This window comes from Pelophylax lessonae (assembly GCF_965119305.1).
Source record: "Pelophylax lessonae genome assembly, chromosome: 1".
NCBI classification, from domain to species: Eukaryota; Metazoa; Chordata; class Amphibia; order Anura; family Ranidae; genus Pelophylax; species Pelophylax lessonae.
Window position 1 is genome coordinate 807,984,676 of NC_138768.1, and position 19,718 is coordinate 808,004,393.

The window sequence follows — 19,718 nt, forward strand, 5'->3', positions numbered from 1 at the left end:
CAAACCTTAGGGACAACATGTTTACTCCCAATATACAGTACCTCACAAAATTGAATACACCCCTCACATTTTTGCTAATATTTTATTATATCTTTTCATGTGACAACACTAAAGAACTGACACGATGCTACAATGTAAAGTAGTGAGTGTACAGCTTGTAGAATGTAAGTTTGCTGTCCGCTCAAAATAACTTAACACACAGCTATTAATGTCTAAACCGCTGGCAACAAAAGTGAGTACACCCCTAAGTGGAAATGTCCAAATTAGGTCCAAAGTGTCAATATTTTGCGTGGCCACTATTTTTTTCCAGCACTGCCTTAACCTTCTTGGGCATGGAGTTCACCAGAGCTTCACAGGTTGCCACTGGAGTCCTCTTCAACTCCTCCATGATGACATCACAGAGCTGACGGATGTTAGAGACCTTGTGCTCCTCCACCTTCCGTTTGAGGATGCCCCACAGATGCTTAATAGGGTTTACGTCTGGAGACATGCTTGGCTAGTCCATGACCTTTACCCTCAACTTTTCTGGCAAGGCAGTGGTCGTCTTGGAGGTGTGTTTGGAGTCATCATGTTGGAATACTGCCCTGCAGCCCAGTCTCTGAAGGGAGGGGATCATGCTCTGCTTCAATATGTCACAGTACATGTTGGCATTCATGGTTCCCTCAATGAACTGTAGCACCCCAGTGCCGGCAAAACTCATGCAGCCCCAGGCCATGACACTCCCACCACCATGCTTGACTGTAGGCAAGACACACTTGTCTTTGTACTCCTCACCTGGTTGCAGCCACACACGCTTGACACTATCTGAACCAAATAAGTTCATCTTGGTCTCAGACCAAAGGACATGGTTCCGGTAATCCATGTCCTTCATCTAATTGTCTTCAGCAAACAGTTTGCGGGCTTTCTTGTGCATCATCTTTAGAAGAGGCTTCCTTCTGGGACAACAGCTATGCAAAGCAATTTGATGCAGTGTGCAGTGTATGGTCTGAGAACTGACAGGCTGGCCCCCCCCCAACCCCTTCAACTCATACGTCTATTTCCCAAAGACAAACTCTGGATACGACGCTGAGCATGTGCACGCAACTTCTTTTGGTCGACCATGGCGAGGCCTGTTCTGAGTGTCACCTGCCCTGTTAAACTGCTGTATGGTCTTGGCCACCGTGCTCCAGCTCAGTTTCAGGGTCTTGGCAATCATCTTATAGCCTAGGCCATCTATATGTAGAACAACAATTCTTTTATTTAGATCCTTAGAGAGTTCCTTGCCATGAGGTGCCATGTTGAACTTCCAGTGACCAGTATGACAGACACCCGTTCCCCATTCACACCTGAGACTTTGTAACACTAACGAGTCACATGACACCGGGAAGGGAAAATGGCTAATTGGGCCCCATTTGGACATTTTCACTTAGGGGTGTACTCACTTTTGTTGCCAGCGGTTTAGACATTAATGCCTGTGTGTTGAGTTATTTTGAGAGGACAGCAAATTTACACGGTTATACAAGCTGTACACTAACTACTTTATATTGTAGCAAAGTGTAATTTCTTTGGTGTTGTCACATGAAAAGAGATAATAAAATATTTACAAAAATGTGAGGGGTGTACTCTCTTTTGTGAGAGATACTGTATCCCACTGACTTTTAGATGGCATTGTACTGAGATAATAGAAGTTATTCACTTAATCTGTCAGTGGTCAAAGTTATGGCTGATCTGTGTACATTTTCCTTAGAAATGGCTCAACTAAAGAAAGCTCTCCCATTTATCACTACAGACAGAACTGTAGTTCCCTGGCAGTGAGGCATAAATACGTACTTCAACTGAGATCTATATATTGGCCAACTTGACAGGAGAGAGATTGGGGAACCCATACAGGTACTACTGAAAATTACATCTGAAGTGTGTGTGTGTGTGTAAAGTCAAAAAACTTTTCTTTTGATTTAAGAAAGAGTAGAGAATGGTTAACACACAAAAGCTTCAAGTACCTTTGTAAACTGCTTTAAGTGTAGATTTAAAGGACATTGAGGCACTTATATTAAAAAAAAAGAAAAAAAAAAAAAGAAGAAGAATATGGCCAGGTACAGCAACACATTTTCAAGTATATTAATAAAAGGTTGTCTGAAATCCAGCTAGGTCCTCAATGTTGTAATTACACCCAGTCTTGTTGGTGGACTAGGGTAGTCTGTAAATACAGTTCAACATCCCTGGATCTGTACATGTAGGACCATGTTGTTTTGGAGTACATTGACATTTTGCAATTCTAGGTCTACTGACCGTAAGAAAATTGTGACTTTCAGCCCCTCTGTCTATGTATGCCTCATGGTGTTATGAAATGGGATCTTAGGTTTAAAACTTGAATGGGATAGGAAGCAGCGCAAGACAGCTAACCTATGGGGGCAGGTATTAAGCCACTGTGCCTACAATTTTGCTTTAAGAATGAGGCAGGGGTACAGAAACAAAGCATGAAAGTAGGAGGGGAAACTTTAATGAGTGAGAAATCAAATCGTGATATGGTAGATAATACAAGAAAATCAAAATAAACTCACCTTCAACGATCTGGTAAAATTGAGAAAATAAGAGGGAAAAAAAAGAAATAGAAAAAATACTGTTAAAAGTTAAACAAAACAAACTATGGCAATAGTACTACCTTACAACAGATATCTGGACTAATGCCCCGTACACACGTGCAGATTATCTGAAGACTTTTGTCTTCAGATTTACCTTTTCTATGTAGTGCAAGGGCCTGCCGGATTGCATACAAATTGAAAGTGTTTAGGTCTGACCTCTTATTATATGGTTTTGGCAAGTCTGCAGACAAAAGTCTTCAGATAATCTGCACGTGTGTACGGGGCATAAGGCTGGCCATACACTATACAATTTTCTTATTCCATTTCCTTTAGATTTACCTTAAACTATGTAGTGCAAGGGCCTGCCTGACTGCATACAAATTGAAAGTGTTTAGGTTTGACCCTATATTACATGGTTTTGGTAAATCTAAAGGAAAGTTGAACAAGAAAATTGTATAGTGTATGGCCAGCCTAACAGAAGCAGGGCTTTGGCGGTGGCTACATTAGGTATTTTTTTTCCCCCTAGTGCGCCTGAGGACATCTTTCTGACGAAACATTGTTGAGCAGAGCAAAGGGAAAACTCTGGAGTGAGAATGAACTGTCCTGGGAGACAGTAGATTGGCTCTAAAGCCTGTATAGCACTGACAAAAGACACTGCCCAGCTCAACGTGCCGCTCTTTTTTACATTTTTTTTTAACATGCAAGTGCATTTTACACTGGTAAATAACAAAACAGCAGTTGTATGGTGAGCACTATGCCAGTTGTTAGATGTGGCAAATGGGTCCACAGACCTAAGTGGTCCTTTTCGGTTTTCCTGAAGTTTGCCTAAGTGGTTTTATTCTGGAAGCTTTGACATCTTATCAACCATTGGAGGTGTAATATCCTTTATCCTGGCTCTAAGAAGGGTATGCCTGAAAGACCTTGTTGCAGAAGGTAATTTTTTTGAGGTGAGCGTGAGCCTATCCGCATGATTGGTGGATGGGACTCACAAACAACAAGTTAGTTTCAGCACTTGATTTTTGATAAATATTTTTTGGAAACGACTGATGTTTTTTTTTTTCTTTAAGTCTTTCACAGATTTACGGATATGTTTGGACGCTCATTATTGCCATATTAGAGGATTGTTTATTAGGATTTTATACTATGCTTGTTTTATTTGGAACGCATTTCTTTCTTCGCAATGGTTAGTTGACAATTCTGATATATGAATGTTCACTTGTATGCTTGCGGCTTAATATTAGAGTGTGGGAATTTTTTTGTATAGTCTCAACCCTCCAACTGCCACTTTTGCTGGCTTGTCTGTTAAAGGAAATTGATATAGGTCAAAAACAGATTTGGTGGTAGGATCAACAGGTGGAAATAAAGGGGGGGGATACACTTTAGAAAGAAAACAAATGCATCTGCCACATCAAAGAATTAGTGGAGCAGCCACTTGTATAAAAAAATGAATATATTGAAAAAAGAAAGCCCCTAGCTGAAATAGAAAAATTGCTCTGGTCTATGAGGGGTATTTAGGTGCAAGGGTTGACACGATAACAAGCCATCTTTTACGGCATTAACAAATTCTGTATGTACATACATTAGCCTAAAAATTTTTTTTTTTTTACACCTTTAGGTTTTCCAGTTTTATGCACTCGCATAACAGGGTACCATTTTATTCTGTGGTGCACTTTCTTCTCCCAACTGGAATAAGAGTCCATATTGTCTAGTTTTACATTACATATAGCTAGTCTTTACCCCTTAAAAGTTATAGGACTTTTGTATTCTTGCCCATTACCTATTAAATTTCTAGATTCTAATTTTTTTTTAGAGTCCCACTGTTCCTAGACCATGAGCTTTAGCAATCCTCATACCACCTGTCTATGTATATATTTATGCTTACTTTCTGCATTCATGTGTGCTCCTCCCGTGCTGAGAACACTCTTGCAGCAGAGAATACATGTTAGCCAATGATCTGCTGTGCCCTGAATTAGGCAATATTTGAGCCAGCAGGAAGAGTCATGATACCTGATAAATAAGGAAAAACATGTGCCAAGTCGGTCAGGTCACAGTGCATTGCATAGCTAGCCATACACACATGATTTCGCCAACAACACTAAACTGTGTGGACTGAGGAATCACCTCTGTAATCAAATTGTATTCCCCTACGGCTGTCAGAAAATGCAAACACCGCATCTGATTGGATGCGGTTACTGTAAGGCTCACAATATTCTACCCAACTGCTTTGTCAAAAGTTGACTGAAAAAGCATCTTTGAATGAGCTGACTGGGTGGCCTAGCCACGCAGAGTTCAAATTTCAGCTGAAATTCTAGGAATGGTCCAACATTCAAGCCATGTATGGCAGGTTTAACCACTTCACTAGAGGGCACTTTTTCCCCCTTCCTGCCCAGGCCAATTATTAGCGCTGTCACACTTTGAATGGCAATTGCTTGGTTATGTAAACACTGTACACATATGACATTTTTATACATTTTTCACACAAATGGTAGTTTTCTTTTGGTGGTAGTTTTCTTTTGGTGGAATTTAAGCAACACTGGGTGTTTTATTTTTTACTAAATAAACTAAAAAAATACTGAAAACGTACGAGAAAAAAAAAAAAAAAAAAAAAACAGCCATGATTAAATAATCGCTGGAAAAAAAAAATAAATAAATAAAAAAGTTTGGGTACAGTGTTGCATGACTGTACAATTGTTATTCAAAGTGTGACAGCGCTGAAAGCTGAAGAGGGTAACAATGCCCTCCAGTGAAGTGGTGAATCATTGGGGAAATGTGTTGGGGGTGTGGCTTGGTCAGAGCCCAAGGCTGAGACGGTCACATAGTTCTCCATTAGTGGACGCAACAGTGATGTGTGGCTTAAGGGACCTTTCCTTCACTACATGCTTATGTTTGGAGCCGAGATAAGCTTCGTTCCCGGCCAGCATTCCTAGCAGATTGTGATTTTTTGGACCACCTAGGAACCAGAGGAGCACCCACATTAGTACGTAGGTCTACTTTATTAAAGCAGAGCTATATAAAAGAAAAAAAAAAAAAAAAAGTTATAAAATCAGCTGGGCTCCAATTCGGTTTGCTCCAGATTTATGAACTTATAGAAACTTACCACCACAGAGTCATTTGGGGTTAAATCTGTTAGGTCAACAACGGTTGGCTCATAGGATTCACAAGTCAAATCCACAACGTCTTCCACTGCACACATACAAAAATAATCTATTACTGTAGAAGGAACAATTTTCCTATTTGCTACTAAAACAGCAGGACAAAAACAGATTTTTGATTCAGAGAAAATATCTTTTCTAACCTACAGAAACCAAACCGCCTATTCTTTCATCAGTTCACAGAGCAGTCAGTCAGAATGGTTAAAGTGGTTCTAAAGTCAAAACGTTTTTTTATCTTAAGGCATTCCCTGCATGAAGGTAGAAAATGCCCCACTACCCGTTCAACTCATCCCCATCCCTAAACACTTACCTGGCTCCTGTCACCCCCTAAAATGACTGCAACACCACTGCTCTCTTCCTGCTCTCACAGGAGACACTGAGGGCAACGGAAACAATAGACTCCTGCTGCTGCCAATACAAACTTCTGTTAGGACTAACTATTTAACCACTTTAAGACTGGAAGATTTGACCCCCTTCCTGACCAGGCCCTATTTTGCAATTCGGCACTGCGTTACTTTAACCACTTGCCGACCGCTCACTGAACTGGTACTGCGGCAAAGTGGCTCGTTATCGTAGGTCTACGTCGCTGGATCACGCCCCCTCTCGGCGGCGCGTGCGGGAGTCGGGCCAGAGGAGGAGAGGCGGTGATAACCGACGCTCTTCCCCGATCATCAGGGATCGAGTGAGGAAATCCGCCCACTTGTGTAAACAAAGCGGGCGGATCTCCTAAGTGACAGATTACAGGATTCAGCATAGCTGAACCTGTGATCTGTGTCTGTGTCACACAATTCCCCCACACACGTCAGTAAGCATGAGGCATACATTTAACCCCTTGATGACCAATAAAGTTAACCCCTTCCCTGCCAGTGTCATTATTACAGTAACAGTTCATATTTATAGCACTGATTACTGTAGTAATGTCACTGGTACCCCCAAAAGTGTCAAAAATGTCAGTTAGGGGTCCAATCTGTCCGCCGCAATGTTACATAGTTACATAGTAGGTGAGGTTGAATAAAGACAATAGTCCATCCAGTTCAACCTGTGTAGGTGCGTGTGGCTGTAATCATACCCCTGAATGTTCTGATCCTTGAGATGTACATCTTAGAGTCTTTTGAAAGCCACCATACTTCCCGCAGAAACCACCTCTTGTGGTAGAGAATTCCACAATCTTGTAGCTCTAACGGTAAAGAACCCCCCCATGTTGCCCGAGGTTAAAACGCTTCTCCTCTAATTGCATTGTATGCCCTCGAGTCCTCATGCAATCCCTTCGACTGAATAGCTTCTTTTTCTGTTGCAGTACCGCAAAAAAAAAAAAAAAAAAAAAAAACGGCAGATCGCCGCCATTACTAGTAACAAAAAATAAACAATAAAAATGACAAATGTTTCCCGTAGTTAGTAAACGCGTTAACTTTTGCGCAAACCAATCAAAATACGCTTATTGTGATTTTTTTACCAAAAATATGTAGCAGAAAACAAATTGGCCTAAAATGTTAAAAAATTTTGATTTCTTTTTGGGGAATGTTATATATCAGAATGTAAAAAATATTGTTTTTTTTTTTTTAATTGTCGCTCTTTCAAAAATTAGAAAAATCGCACAGGTAATCAAATACCACCAAAAGAAAGCTCTATTTGTGGGGGAAAAAAAAGGACAAATTTAATTTGGGTACAGCGTCGCACAACCGCGCAATTGTCCGTTAAAGGAACGCAGCGCCGAATAGCAAAATATAGCCTGGTCAGGAATGGGGTAAAATCTTCCGGTCTTAAAGCGGTTAAAAATACGCTCATTGAGGATTTTTTTGTCAAAGACATGTAGCTGAATACATTTTGGCCTAAATATATGACAAAAATTTAATAAATTGGATATTTTTTAACTGCAAGTAGAAAATGTAAATTTTTTCGCAAAATTTTCGCACTCTTTATTAATACCGCAAAAAATGAAAGCGCAGAGGTGATCAAATACCACCAAAAGGAAGCTCTGTTTGTGGGAAAAAAAGGACATAAATTTTGTTTGGGTACGGCGTTGCATGACCACGCAATTGTCAGTTAAAGTCGCGCAGTACCAAGTTGCAAAAAGTGGCCTGGATGTAAAGCAGGAAAATCCTCCAGTGGTTAACGGACAATTGCGCGGTCGTGCGATGCTGTACCCAAATAAAATTGACGTCCTTTTTTCCCACAAATAGAGCTTTTTGGTGCCATTTCATCACCTCTGCGATTTTTAATTTTTGCGCTATAAACAAAAAAAAGAGCGACAATTTTGAAAAAACAAATGTTTTTCACATTCTGCTATACAACATTCCCAAAAAAAGAAAAAAAAAAAAAAAATTAAGAATCAAAATTTAACATTTTAAGCCAGTTTGTTTTCTGCTACATATTTTTGGTAAAAAAAAAAATAAAAAAGTTGCAATAAGCGTATTTTGATTGGTTTGCGCAAAAGTTATCGCGTTTACTAACTAGGGCAAAGATTTATGTCATTTTTATTGTTTTACTAGTAATGGCGGCGATCTGCTTTTTTTGCGGAACTGCGACATTGTGGCAGACAGATGGGACCCCTAACTGACATTTTTTACACTTTTGGGGGGACCAGTGACATTACTACAGTAATCAGTGCTAAAAATATGCACCGTTACTGTAATAATGACATTGGCAGGGAAGGGGTTAACCCTATGGGTGATCAAAGGGTTAAATGTATGCCTCATGCTTACTGACGTGTGTAGGGGAGGGGGTTCTGTGACACAGACCGAGATCGCAGGTTCAGCTATGCTGAATCCTGTGATCTCTCCCTGTCTGTCACTGAGAATATCTTCTCACACTTTCCGCGACGATCAGGGAAAAGCCTCCGGCCCGAGTCGGGGAGCGCGCCGCCGAAATCACTAGGAGTCCAGCAACGTAGGTCTACATCGTTGGACCCAGGGGAGCAGGATTACTGTCGGCAGTCGGCAGGTGGTTAAAGTGACAGGAAACCTGGAGATCAGCTTTAAAGACAGTTTTCTTGAATGAGCATACATACCGCTTTCTTCCAGCTCTATCAGCTCGGAAACTGCTGTCATCGCACTGGTTGAAGTGTGCCCTCTTCTTCTCTTGTGTGAAGATCTGGTTTTTGTTGATAGAGATCCTCTACGTTTTCTCTGGGTCTAGAACAGGAGGAAGAAATACATAAAGAGTAAACTGGAATGGTTTGTGGTCAGTTATAAAGTGAATGTATAGTCTTTCAAAAGATTTTATTTTTTTTTTTAAATGCAAGAAAAAAAAGTTTGTACACAGCTTCTAATAATAGAGCTCAGCCCAGTTTGCTAGACCAGGCGCTACTGGAAAAATGGGATCGACTTACCGTAAAATCCATTTCTTTGATGTTCATTGATGGACACCGCTCCTGATCTTCTTAACCATTGGGTTACACTGCCCCCTACAGGAGTAGGACACTAGACAGAAAAATAGTTTAGCTACGCCTATGGGTATACTCCCTCTCCCTGATATAGGTACTCGGTTTTGTTACAAGCAGTGTCACAAGAATTACAACTCCATAGGGGGGGGGGGGGGTGCTGTGTTTTTCAATGAACATCAGAGAAATGGATTTTATGGTAAGTAAAAAATCAAATTTTCTCTTTCGTTCATTGACGGACACAGCTCCAGATATTCTTAACCATTGGGACACAAAGCAGTGATAAACATGAAGGGTGGGAACAGTGAAAAACTTCCCAAGGCTAAAACTGTAACCAACCAGGCAACAGGAGCTCAAGCAAAACAACTTAGGCCCACCTCCACTTTATAAAACTGTGCACCGACGACCAGGTGGCCGCCTTGCAAACCTGCGTCACGGATGCCGGATGACGGAAGGTCCAGGGAGCACTAAGCGCTCCAGTAGAGTGGGCCTTAACAGGGAAAGGAGGAATTGGACCCTTGATGGCATAGGCCTAAACCACTGTCTGTCTGATCCATCTGGAAATGGTCGCAGAGGAAGCTGACAACCCTTTACAAGGCTCATCTGCAAGCACAAATCGTGAGTCTTACTTCCTGAAAGAATCCGTAGCTGCAAGTACAACCTAATTGCCCGGACCACATCCAAGGCAATTTCCTTCGGATGTTTAGGCCTGGGACACAGAGAAGGCAACACAATGTCTTCATTCAAATGAAAATCAGAGGCATCCTTTGGAAGGAAAGACAGACAGGGCCGAAGAACCACCTTATCTCTAAATAACCAGGTAAGGTGAACCACAGGATAATGCCGCCAGTTCAGACACCCTGCACGCAGAAAGGTCCGCACCAGGGAGGGTGTGGCCAAATGTCGTTGGAAGAAGACCGCCAAAAGCAGACACCTGGCCCTTGATAGTACTCAAGGGCTAGTTCTGTTCAAGCCCCCGTTGAAGGAAGGTCAAGATCCGAGCCACTGAGAAGGAGCGAGGATGAACCCCAAGAGATCCAAGCCACCCAATGTACGTCTTCCACGTACGATGGTAGATCTTCCTAGAAGTAAATTTCCTAGCTTTTTACCAGTGTAGGAATCACTAACTCAGATAAAGTTCTATCCTTCAGCACCTGGTGTTCAACAGCCAAGCCGTCAAAGCCAGCAACTGTAAAGCAGGATGGAAGATTGGTCTTTGGGACAGCAGAACCTCCCTGAAAAGGAAGCTTCCGAGGAACGTCACTGACCAGCCGCACCAGATCGACGAACCAAGCCCGGCGAGGCTAGTCCAGAGCCATTAAGATGACTGGAATCCCTTCTGCCTCGATCCTGCATAGAAGCCTTGGCAGAAGCTTGAGAGGAGGGAAGGCGTAAAGCAGACGATACTGACCCCAAGGGGCCACCAGCGCATCTGTGGCGTCGGCCAGAAGCTCCTGTGACTAAGCCACAATTCTCTGCACCTTTCTAGTTGAGCCGAGACGCCAACAGTTGCACCTCAGGGATGCCCCACTGGAGACACAACTGATGAAACGCCTTTCAGATGAAGGGACCACTCCCCTTCGTCCAATGCCTGCCGACTGAGGTAATCCGCCTGCCAGTTTTGTACCCTGGGAATGTGTACGGCGGAGAGGGCTGGAACGAACCATTCTGCCCACCTTAGAATGCCAGCTATTTCCAGAGCTGCCAGGACACTTTTCGTGCCCCTTTGGTGAGCGACATAAGCCACGGCCTTGGCCTTGTCCGATTGAATGCGCGCTGGACATCTCTGAAGATGATCCGTCTAATGGTCCAGGCACAGTCTGATCGCTCAGAATTCCAAGACATTGATTGGCAGTCTGGACTCTTCCAGTGTCCAGATCCTCCGAGCAGAATGCTTGTCAAGGACACCACCCCTGTCGGACAGGCTGGCATCTGCGGTGACCACTGTCCAATACAAGGGGAGGAAGGACTTGCCCAGCCGAAGCGACACAACAAAGCCACATCAGGGACTCCTTCGTTCCCCGACTCAGCCAGATCGGATTGTCCAGAGACTGCAGAGTCTAGTCCCATTTGGCCAGCATCTCCCTTTGCAGGGACCTCATATGGAACTGTGCAAACAGAACGGCCTCGAAGTTAGACACCATCAGGCCCAGCAACCGCATGCAAGTCCGGGGGGATGACCATCTGCTCGACAGCAGGAGACGAATTGCAGCCTAAAATTTCTGGAGTTTGTTCAGAGGAAGGAGCACTCTGGCTAGAGCCGAGTCCAAAGTCAGGCCCAGATAGTCTAGCTTTGTGGAAGGAACCAGCGCATACTTCTGAAAATTCAGAATCCAGCCGAACTCCGGCAGAGTCTGTATGGTGATCTCCAGGTTGTCCACCAGAGCAGAGGGAGATCGTCCAAGTAGCCCAGTACCACGATCCCCTTGTTGGCATAGCAAGGCTAGCACCGGGGTTAACACTTTTGTGAAGACCCGAGGAGCAGAGGCGAGACCAAAGGGTTACGCCACAAACTGATAATGTTCCTCTCCCACAGCAAAGCGTAGAAAATGCTGGTGACTGGCACATATTGGAATGTAATGTTAAGCATCCTTGATATCGATAGGAGGCAAGGAAATCCCTGAGGCAGGGATGCCACCACCATTCGAATGGACTCCATTCTAAACTTCTGTACCCGCACAAAGCAGTTTAGCACCTGGAGGTCCAGGATTGGACGCACTTTGCCTTCCTTCCTGGGGACTGTGAACAGGTTTGAGTAAAAACCCCTAAAAAACATTCCAAAGTCGAAACCGGGATAATCACCCCTTGAAGGAACAGGTCTTGTACCACCCCAAACAGGCCTTGTAAGCGGTCTGGGGACAGGCGCAAGTTGGAAGTAAAAAAACCATACCAGGGGAAAAGAGCGAAACTCGATCTTGTAGCCAGACCGAATGACTTTGTGGACCCAGTTGTCTTGCACTAAGGAAGTCCACGGGTTCAGAAACCAGCGAAGACGTCCCCCTAACCCCAAAACGGGGGGGGGGGGCAGGGGCACACTTAATGCTAAAGGAGCCTTGTCCACGGGCCTGGAGAAGCCTGATCTTGGCTTGCCAGACAAGGTTAGTTTGGATCCTCTTGATGAGGCCCTGAAAGGCTTCAAGCCCTTGGCGCCAGACTACATAAACATGGCCGCCGTGTATAGAACACACAGGCTACAACAAAATGACGGTACCACGAGGCATACAGGGACCCAGAATTGGGGGACCAGGCCTCAAGGACAGATCCAGGCAGAACGGGGGGCCCTGGCAGGATCCCCCACCAGGAACAACCCATCCGCACAGCCGATCGTAGGGTCGCCGGCGGCGCACTCTCTTTGGCCTCCTATTGCCAGTCAGTGCCCTGCCCCCACCCTAGGAGAGTGGCCAGACCAGCCAAACAGCCCCAGCATACGTGGGGGGCGGCAGGATGAGGGACTCGGCCAGGGAGGGGTGCCTGTGGGAAGGAGGGGAACCCGAGGGTGCCACGTCCACCCCAAAACCCTCCATGGGGGGGGGGCTACAGCTGCCCACCATACCAGGAACCAGGCGGGCACCGCTCGAGACAGAACCCCTCTCTTTTGAAAGGGGGGGGGGGGCTGTTGGCCAGGAGGAATGCTGCGACCTCGTGAGGTTTTTAAATCGCAGGCCAGCCCCCGTCCAGGCGTGACTGACCTAGCGCAGAGCTGAGGTCTGCGCGCGCTTGCTGGCGAGACTGGGGTGACCACTGGATCTAGATTATCCAGCCAGTCGCCCAGTTCGACAGTTGATTGTAGATTTCACAGGAAAAATCCAGGAGAAAAAAAAATTTCTATCTAAAAAGAAAAAGTTGCCAGGACCAAAGATCCCAGCAAGGAACTAGGTCCTTACTCCTGACTTGGCAGAAAAAAAAAAAAACTGAGTCGCTATAGCGAGAGAGAGGGAGTATACCCCTTGGGACTGCCCATGGTTGTAGCCAGAATTTTTTTTCTGCGTAGTGTCCTACTCCTGTATGTGGCAGTATAACCCAATGGTTATGAATACCAGGAACAGTGTCCGTCAATTAACAAAAGAGAAAAGTGAAGCGCTGTGAATAGTTTCCGTATGCACTGTACCACGTTATCAGAGATCAGCAGCCTTGATAAATGTGGTCAGTTTACAGAGGAGAAGACAGGAACAGGCAGGATCAGCCAGGTATTGTAAAACATAGAAAGGGCCAATTGACATGACAAAAGCAATGCGCGCTTAGGTTTAAGACTTAAAATTAAAATGGGTGGGCACTATAAAGTAGTGATCGACCGATAGATTTTTTTTTATTGCCGATACCGATATTTTGGTCATCAAAATATCGGTCGATATTGGCTGATATTTTCATACATTAAAAAAAAATTTTTTTTGACAGGTACTGTTGTGGAGGGATCTGGGGGTCTAAAAGAACCCAAACCCCTCCTCTGCAAGTTTGGCTGTTTTGAATGCTGTAGTTTTTTTGAATTTGGTGCCGAGTACCTGGAAGTCATGTCATGACATGACATTACTTCCGGGTTTTTACACGGAGACCCGATCAGAGCCAAATGCGGCTTTGATCAGGTCTTCTCTTTGGGGGCCGTGCAGGATGGTTGCCTGGGCCTCTCGGTGGGACAGGAGACCCGGGCGGGCCTCGGAAGGCGGGGGGGGCTGGTAACTCCTGCTTTTGTAATGACAGCCGAGCGGCTTCTCAGCCCCATCGGTTGTCATTACAAGACAGCCGACCGTCAGCTATGGACGCCAGTATCGGGGTGATGCCTCTAGCTGCAGGCATCACTCCGGTACAAGCATTTTCCCGAAATATCAGCAATATATCGGGGAAAGTGCATATCGGTCCCCGATATATCGGCTTTGCCGATAATTGGTCGGATCCCTACTACAGAGATACGCAAAAAACAAGCAGTGTCAGTATGCCCTCCTAACAAGCCCTTTGTACCCTCTTGCAGCGGTGGAGAAATGATCAGCAGCTGAAGAAGGGGAAGGTTCTCAAATGTAAAACACAGCTAGTGTTTACATATGTGATGGTTGTGATTGGCCATCACATCGATCACAAGGCACAGAATGATTTTCATTGCCACTGTGCTTTTTCCCTGAGATCTGAGCTGTATTGATAACAGCCTTCCAAAGGGCCCACTGAGAAACCATGTGTTTTCTGCAATGCCGTTTACGTCGTTTTTTTTTTTTTTTTTTAGCCTTTACAGCGTTTTTAAGGTGGTTAAAAGGAACATTGCTAAAAATTAGTGTTCAGAACTTTTACTGCTAAGAAAAAACTGTAAATCCATACCATTCCCTCTGCAATAATAGAGTTTTTGTAAGAACTTACCATAAAACTCTTTTCTCCGAGTCCTCCAACAGTCGCATCCCCTCATACAGCCTTCACGAGTGGGTAATGGCACCCTCTGCAGGAGCAAGCTCGGCAGTTTGAAATGTTAATTAAAAAAAAAAAAAAAACTTTCTACACTTAGGCACACCTCCAGGGGGCCATACCCAAGCCATTATCCTGAACCAGTTACCACTGTCCTTCAGTTTTGTAGCAAGCAGTACCGGAAGAAAACAACCCCTAGATCCAAAAACCATAGGGGCGGGGGCTGCAACTGTCGGAGGACTCAGAAAAAAGAGTTTTACGGTAAGTTCTTACAAAAACTCTATTTTCTCTTACATCTGCCGACAGTCGCAGCCCCTCATACAGCCTTCATGAGTGGGACGTCCCAAAGCCGTGCAGGTGTGAGGGGTGGGAAGACGCAACCTACCGAAAAGGCCACGTGTCAACCAGGTCAGAAAAAAACAACTGAGCCAACAGGGCAACAATAGCTCAAACAGGATAAGAAAAAAAAAAAAAAAACACCCCAGGAAGAGACAGGAAAAAACAAACACGTCTCTTCAAACAACTGCCACACTCAAAACCTTGCGGCCAAAGGAAGCATCTGAGGATGCCATCATATCAAGTTTGTAAAATCTTGTGAGAGTGTGCACAGACGACCAGGTCGCCGCTTTGCACACCTGAGCCACAGAAGCCTGATGGCGAAAGGCCCAAGAGGCACTGACAGCCCTAGTAGAATGAGCCCTAACAGGGAAAGGAGGAACCTGACCTTTGAATAGGCCTGTCTGATCCATTTAGAAAATGGTTGCCGCCGATGCGGCCAAACCCTTTCCGAGGTCCCTCAGGAAGGACAAAACGGAGTTAGACTTCCGAAAAGACTCCGTGGCGGACAGGTAAACCTTGACCGCCCAAACCACAGCCAAGGAATGCAAGGCAAATTCCTTAGGATGCTTGGGTTTTGCACAAAGCGAAGGAAAGACAACAACATCTTCGTTAAAGCGGAGTTCCACCCAAAAGTGGAACTTCCGCTTTAGGGAGTCCTGACCCCCCGACATGCCACATTTGGCATGTCATTTTTTGGGGGGGGGAGCGGGTACCTAGTTTTGACAGGTACCCGCTCCCACTTCCGCTCGGAGCGCCGCTGCGCCCTGAGCGGAAGTTCTCCTCTCCCCCTCCCTCCCTGCAATCTTCTGGGACACGTCAGAGGTCCCAGAAGATTGCCGGCCAATCACGGCGCGCAGCGCGACTCGCGCATGCGCAGTGGGTACCCGGCTGTGAAGCCACAAACTGTAACAGCCGGGTGCCCACAGCAGTGATGCCGGCGCCGAGGGAGAGGATCGAGGCTTCGGGCGGCCGCATCGCTGGACCGTTGGACAGGTGAGTAAATGGCTGGAACTCCGCTTTAAGTGGAAAGCAGATACCACCTTGGGAAGAAAGGAGGGATTGTCCCTATGAACAACAAGATAAGACGAGCAGCAAGACCGAGGCGACAGACACCAGAAAAGCAACTTCCTGGGACAACACAGGCAGAGGAATTTCTCCGATGTTCTCAAAGGAAGGCCGTTGCAAAAACGGACAAAAGCAAATTCAGGTCCCATGGAGGTAAAGGCGCTTTCCTCGGGGGGGCCAGATGTTGCACCCCCTGAATAAAGGTGAGAATCAAGGAATTAGTCGCCAAGGGACGCTGGAAAAGAATGGCCAAGGCCGACAACTGACCTGTAATCATGGCCAGTGTCAAACGCTGATCCACACCTTCCTGTAGGAAGGCCAAGACCCTTGCCACCGAAAAGGAGAGGGGAGAAAACCCCTGAGACTCGCACCAGGCAATATACGCCTTCCAGGTGCGATGTTAAATTTTTCTAGAGGTAGCTTTCCGGCCTTCATTAAAAAAAAAAGATAGGAATGACAGCACTCGAGAGTCCCTTGTCTCTCAGGACCTGGCTTTCAATAGCCAAGCCGTCAAAGCCAGAGACTAAAGCAGGATGGAAGATCGGACCTTGAGACAGTAGATCGTCTCTCAGCGGAAGCCGTCAGGGAGGCTCGACGGCCATCTGCACTATGACTGCGTACCAAGACAGACGCGGCCAGTCTGGGACCACCAGAATGACCTGCATCCATTTGACGCCAACCTGCGGAGGAACCTCGATAACAGTTGAATTTGAGGGAAGGCATAAAGCAGCCCATACCGGTGCCAGGGCGCCACCAACGCATCCGCCAGAGGATCGTGGGTTCTGGCCACAAACCTTCCCAACGTTTTGGGGAGACGGGACGCTAACAGATCCACGTCCGGAGATCCCCACCGGGCACACAGGAGGCAAAATACCTCCGGATGCAGGGACCATTCTCCCTGGTCCAGAGTCTGGCAACTCAGGTAGTCCGCCTGCCAGTTTTCCACACCCGGAATATGCACAGCCGAAATCGCCGGAACGTGCGCCTCGGCCCAAGACAGAATCTCGGCCACTTCTTTGGCCGCCCGGGCACTCTTGGTGCCCCCTTGCTGATTGATGTAAGCCATCGCCGTGGCGTTGTCAGTCTGTAACCGAACCGGGCAACCCTAAAGCCGAGTTTACCAACAGAACAGGCAGAGTTTGATTGCTCGGAGCTCCAAGACATTTATCGGTAAGGAGGCCTCCTCCGCCGACCACATCCCCTGGGCAAAAAGCATGCCAAGAACTCCACCTCAGCCAGACAGGCTGGCATCCGTGGTGAGCCCCGTCCCCAGCATAGGACTTGCCTTGTGTCAGAGTTGGTAAAAAGGAGCCACCACAAAAGATCTGATCTTGCGAGGTGGCTCAGAGAAATCCTCCTGTCCAACGTCTGAGGCGTTCTGTCCCACCTGGCAAGGATCTCTGCTTGAAGAGTCCTCGTGCGAAATTGAGAAAATGGGATGGCTTCGAAAGCCGAAACCATCAGACCCAGAGACCGCAAACAGGCCCATAGAGATTGTTGTCCCTGAGGGACCTGATCTCATCCCGCAGGGTTCCGGAGTTTGTCCTCTGAGAGAAAGACTGTTGCCTGAGGGGAGTCCAGGACCATCCCCAGGTACAGGAGGCGAACCGAAGGAGTCAGAGCTGACTTCTGAAAGTTGATGGTCCACCCGAACTCCTGGAGCGTCTGAACCGTGACCGACAGAGCGCTCGTCAAAGTTACACACAAGCTCAACCTTAACAGGAGGTCGTCCAGATAACCCCTTTAAAAACGCAGTAAAGCCAGCACTGGAGCCAAAACCTTGGCGAATACCTTAGGAGCTGAAGGGCAACGCCACGAACTGGCAATGCTCCTCTGCCACCGCGAAGCGGAGATACCTCTGATGACCCCCGTAGACAGGGATGTGCAGATACCCATCCTTCAAGTCGATGGAGGCCGGGAAGTCCACCACCGACCTGATGGATTCCATCCGGAACTTCTGTACCTTCACAAAGCGGTCCAGAGACTTTAGGTCCAGAATTGGACGCACTTTGCCCTCTTTCTGGGCACCGTGAACAGATTGGAATAAAAACCACAAATCCTGTCCCACGGTGGGACTGGCACAACAACTCTTTGGGCAAGATGATCTTGCACCGCCCCGTGAGATCTCTCAAACGATCGGGAGTCAGATGGAGATTTGATGGAAAGAACCTGTCTGCGGGGCGAGAGCGAAACGCGATATTGTACCCAGAACTAATCAGTTTGTGAACCCACCTGTCTTGAATTCGGGACAACCAGGGTTCCTGAAAGTAACGCAGACGTCCCCCCATCCTGGAAATGGTCCCTTCAGGAAGAGGTGGACTGGGCTGCCGAACCGGTCTGACTGGCCTTAGGCTTACTGGACCATGGTTTTTTTTGACTCCCTGAGGCCTTGAAAGATTTTCCTTTATCCTGTGCCCCGAAGGCACGAAAGGACCCACGATGAGCCTTAAAGGAAGGACTCCGCTTAGCGCAGGGTGCTTTTCCCTTAAAGGCATGGGGCAAAAGGTTACTCTTACCCCCTGTAAGCCCCTTGATCAACTCATCCAGAGAGTGTCCCCAAAAAGACGACTTCCCACAAAAGGGACATCAGATACAGTCTTTTTGGAAGCGTGGTCAGCGGACCAACTCTTCAGCCAAACAATGCGGTGGACCGCAACCCCAACCGCAGACAACCGTGCGACTAAAGGAGCCTCATCCAAGGCCGAGTCACACAGGCACATCACGGCCTGGGTCACTTGATCCACCATGTCAAGGGCAGTTGGAGAGGCCGATTGCGCCACCAGGGTGCACCGAAGCACCTTGGACCATGCCGTGACAGCCTGAGAGACCATCACTGAAGCAAACACAGGTTTGAGCAGGGAGCCCACCACCAAATACATGTGGTGGAAAAGCGTCTCCACACGCCTATCTGCCAGATCCTTGAACACCGGAGAGTCTTCCACCAGCATATGTTTGATGTTAGAAAGTTTTTTATTAACATTTCAAACTGCCTAGCTTGCTCCTGCAGAGGGCGCCATTACCCACTCGTGAAGGCTGTATGAGGGGCTTCGACTGTCGGAGGACATAAGAGAAATACGCTATGCAATGCACGCTCATTAGAAACAGACTCTTTCTGGAAATGCTTAGCCAATTTTGCATTGCAGCTTTCATAACTGCATCACATGCAGACACTTGCGGAATCGCAATAAATGCAATAAACCAAAAACGTACACTTATTCCAGCATTATAGATATCCACATTCCTGTTGTAGTGACTTTACCTGATATAGAATATAAAGTGCATACCATACACCCTAGGTCCATGTGTAAGTAACTATGGTGCATTAAGGAACTATGTTTCCATATCTCCATCTTATTCAGGAAAGTGATCAGACACACATTTTTATACTTACACTATTCATGCCCGGCGTTGAATAGGAATTTAGATAAAAAAAAGTGAAAAAAAAACACACCAGAGTGAAGAGTGAAGAGTGCAGAGTGAGAAGTCAGCTTCTTAGAGAGGGTGTGTTGGTGCCCAAAGCAAAAATGACAGTTAAGATTCCAGATTCTTACAAGCTTGCTCTTCAGAACCTACAAAGAAGCAAAACAAGAAGGGAGGAACGAAGATGTTAGCCAACTCACTCACATTTATGTGCTTTAAAATATTTAAAACCCCTCATAACAAAATAGCAATTGCTCTTGCTAACCCCACCCTAAAAATGCTATTTGCCTGGCTGCAATGCAAACTTTCGAATCAACACTCCAGTCACTGACTGGAACATGAATGCACATCTGGAATTTTGGTTTGACCTGCTGCATTCTTGTTTTGGGTCAGTGCCTCAGTAGAAATGCCAAACATGCA

The 19,718-nt window shown here is 46.1% G+C and overlaps 1 protein-coding gene across 1 annotated transcript in view; it reads right to left on the minus strand.

The window, feature by feature from the left end:
• Positions 1-19,327, minus strand: part of RNF4 (ring finger protein 4) — a 42,636-nt gene extending 23,309 nt beyond the window's left edge. Inside the window, exons 1-4 of the mRNA XM_082243238.1 lie at positions 19,270-19,327; positions 8,721-8,844; positions 5,659-5,744; positions 2,541-2,550 (exon numbers count right to left, since the gene is read on the minus strand). Of these exons, the coding sequence (XP_082099364.1) occupies positions 2,541-2,550; positions 5,659-5,744; positions 8,721-8,844; positions 19,270-19,278 (229 nt within the window). The 5' untranslated portion in view covers positions 19,279-19,327. The remainder of the gene's footprint in view (positions 1-2,540; positions 2,551-5,658; positions 5,745-8,720; positions 8,845-19,269) is intronic.
• Between the last annotated feature and the right edge of the window lie 391 nt (positions 19,328-19,718).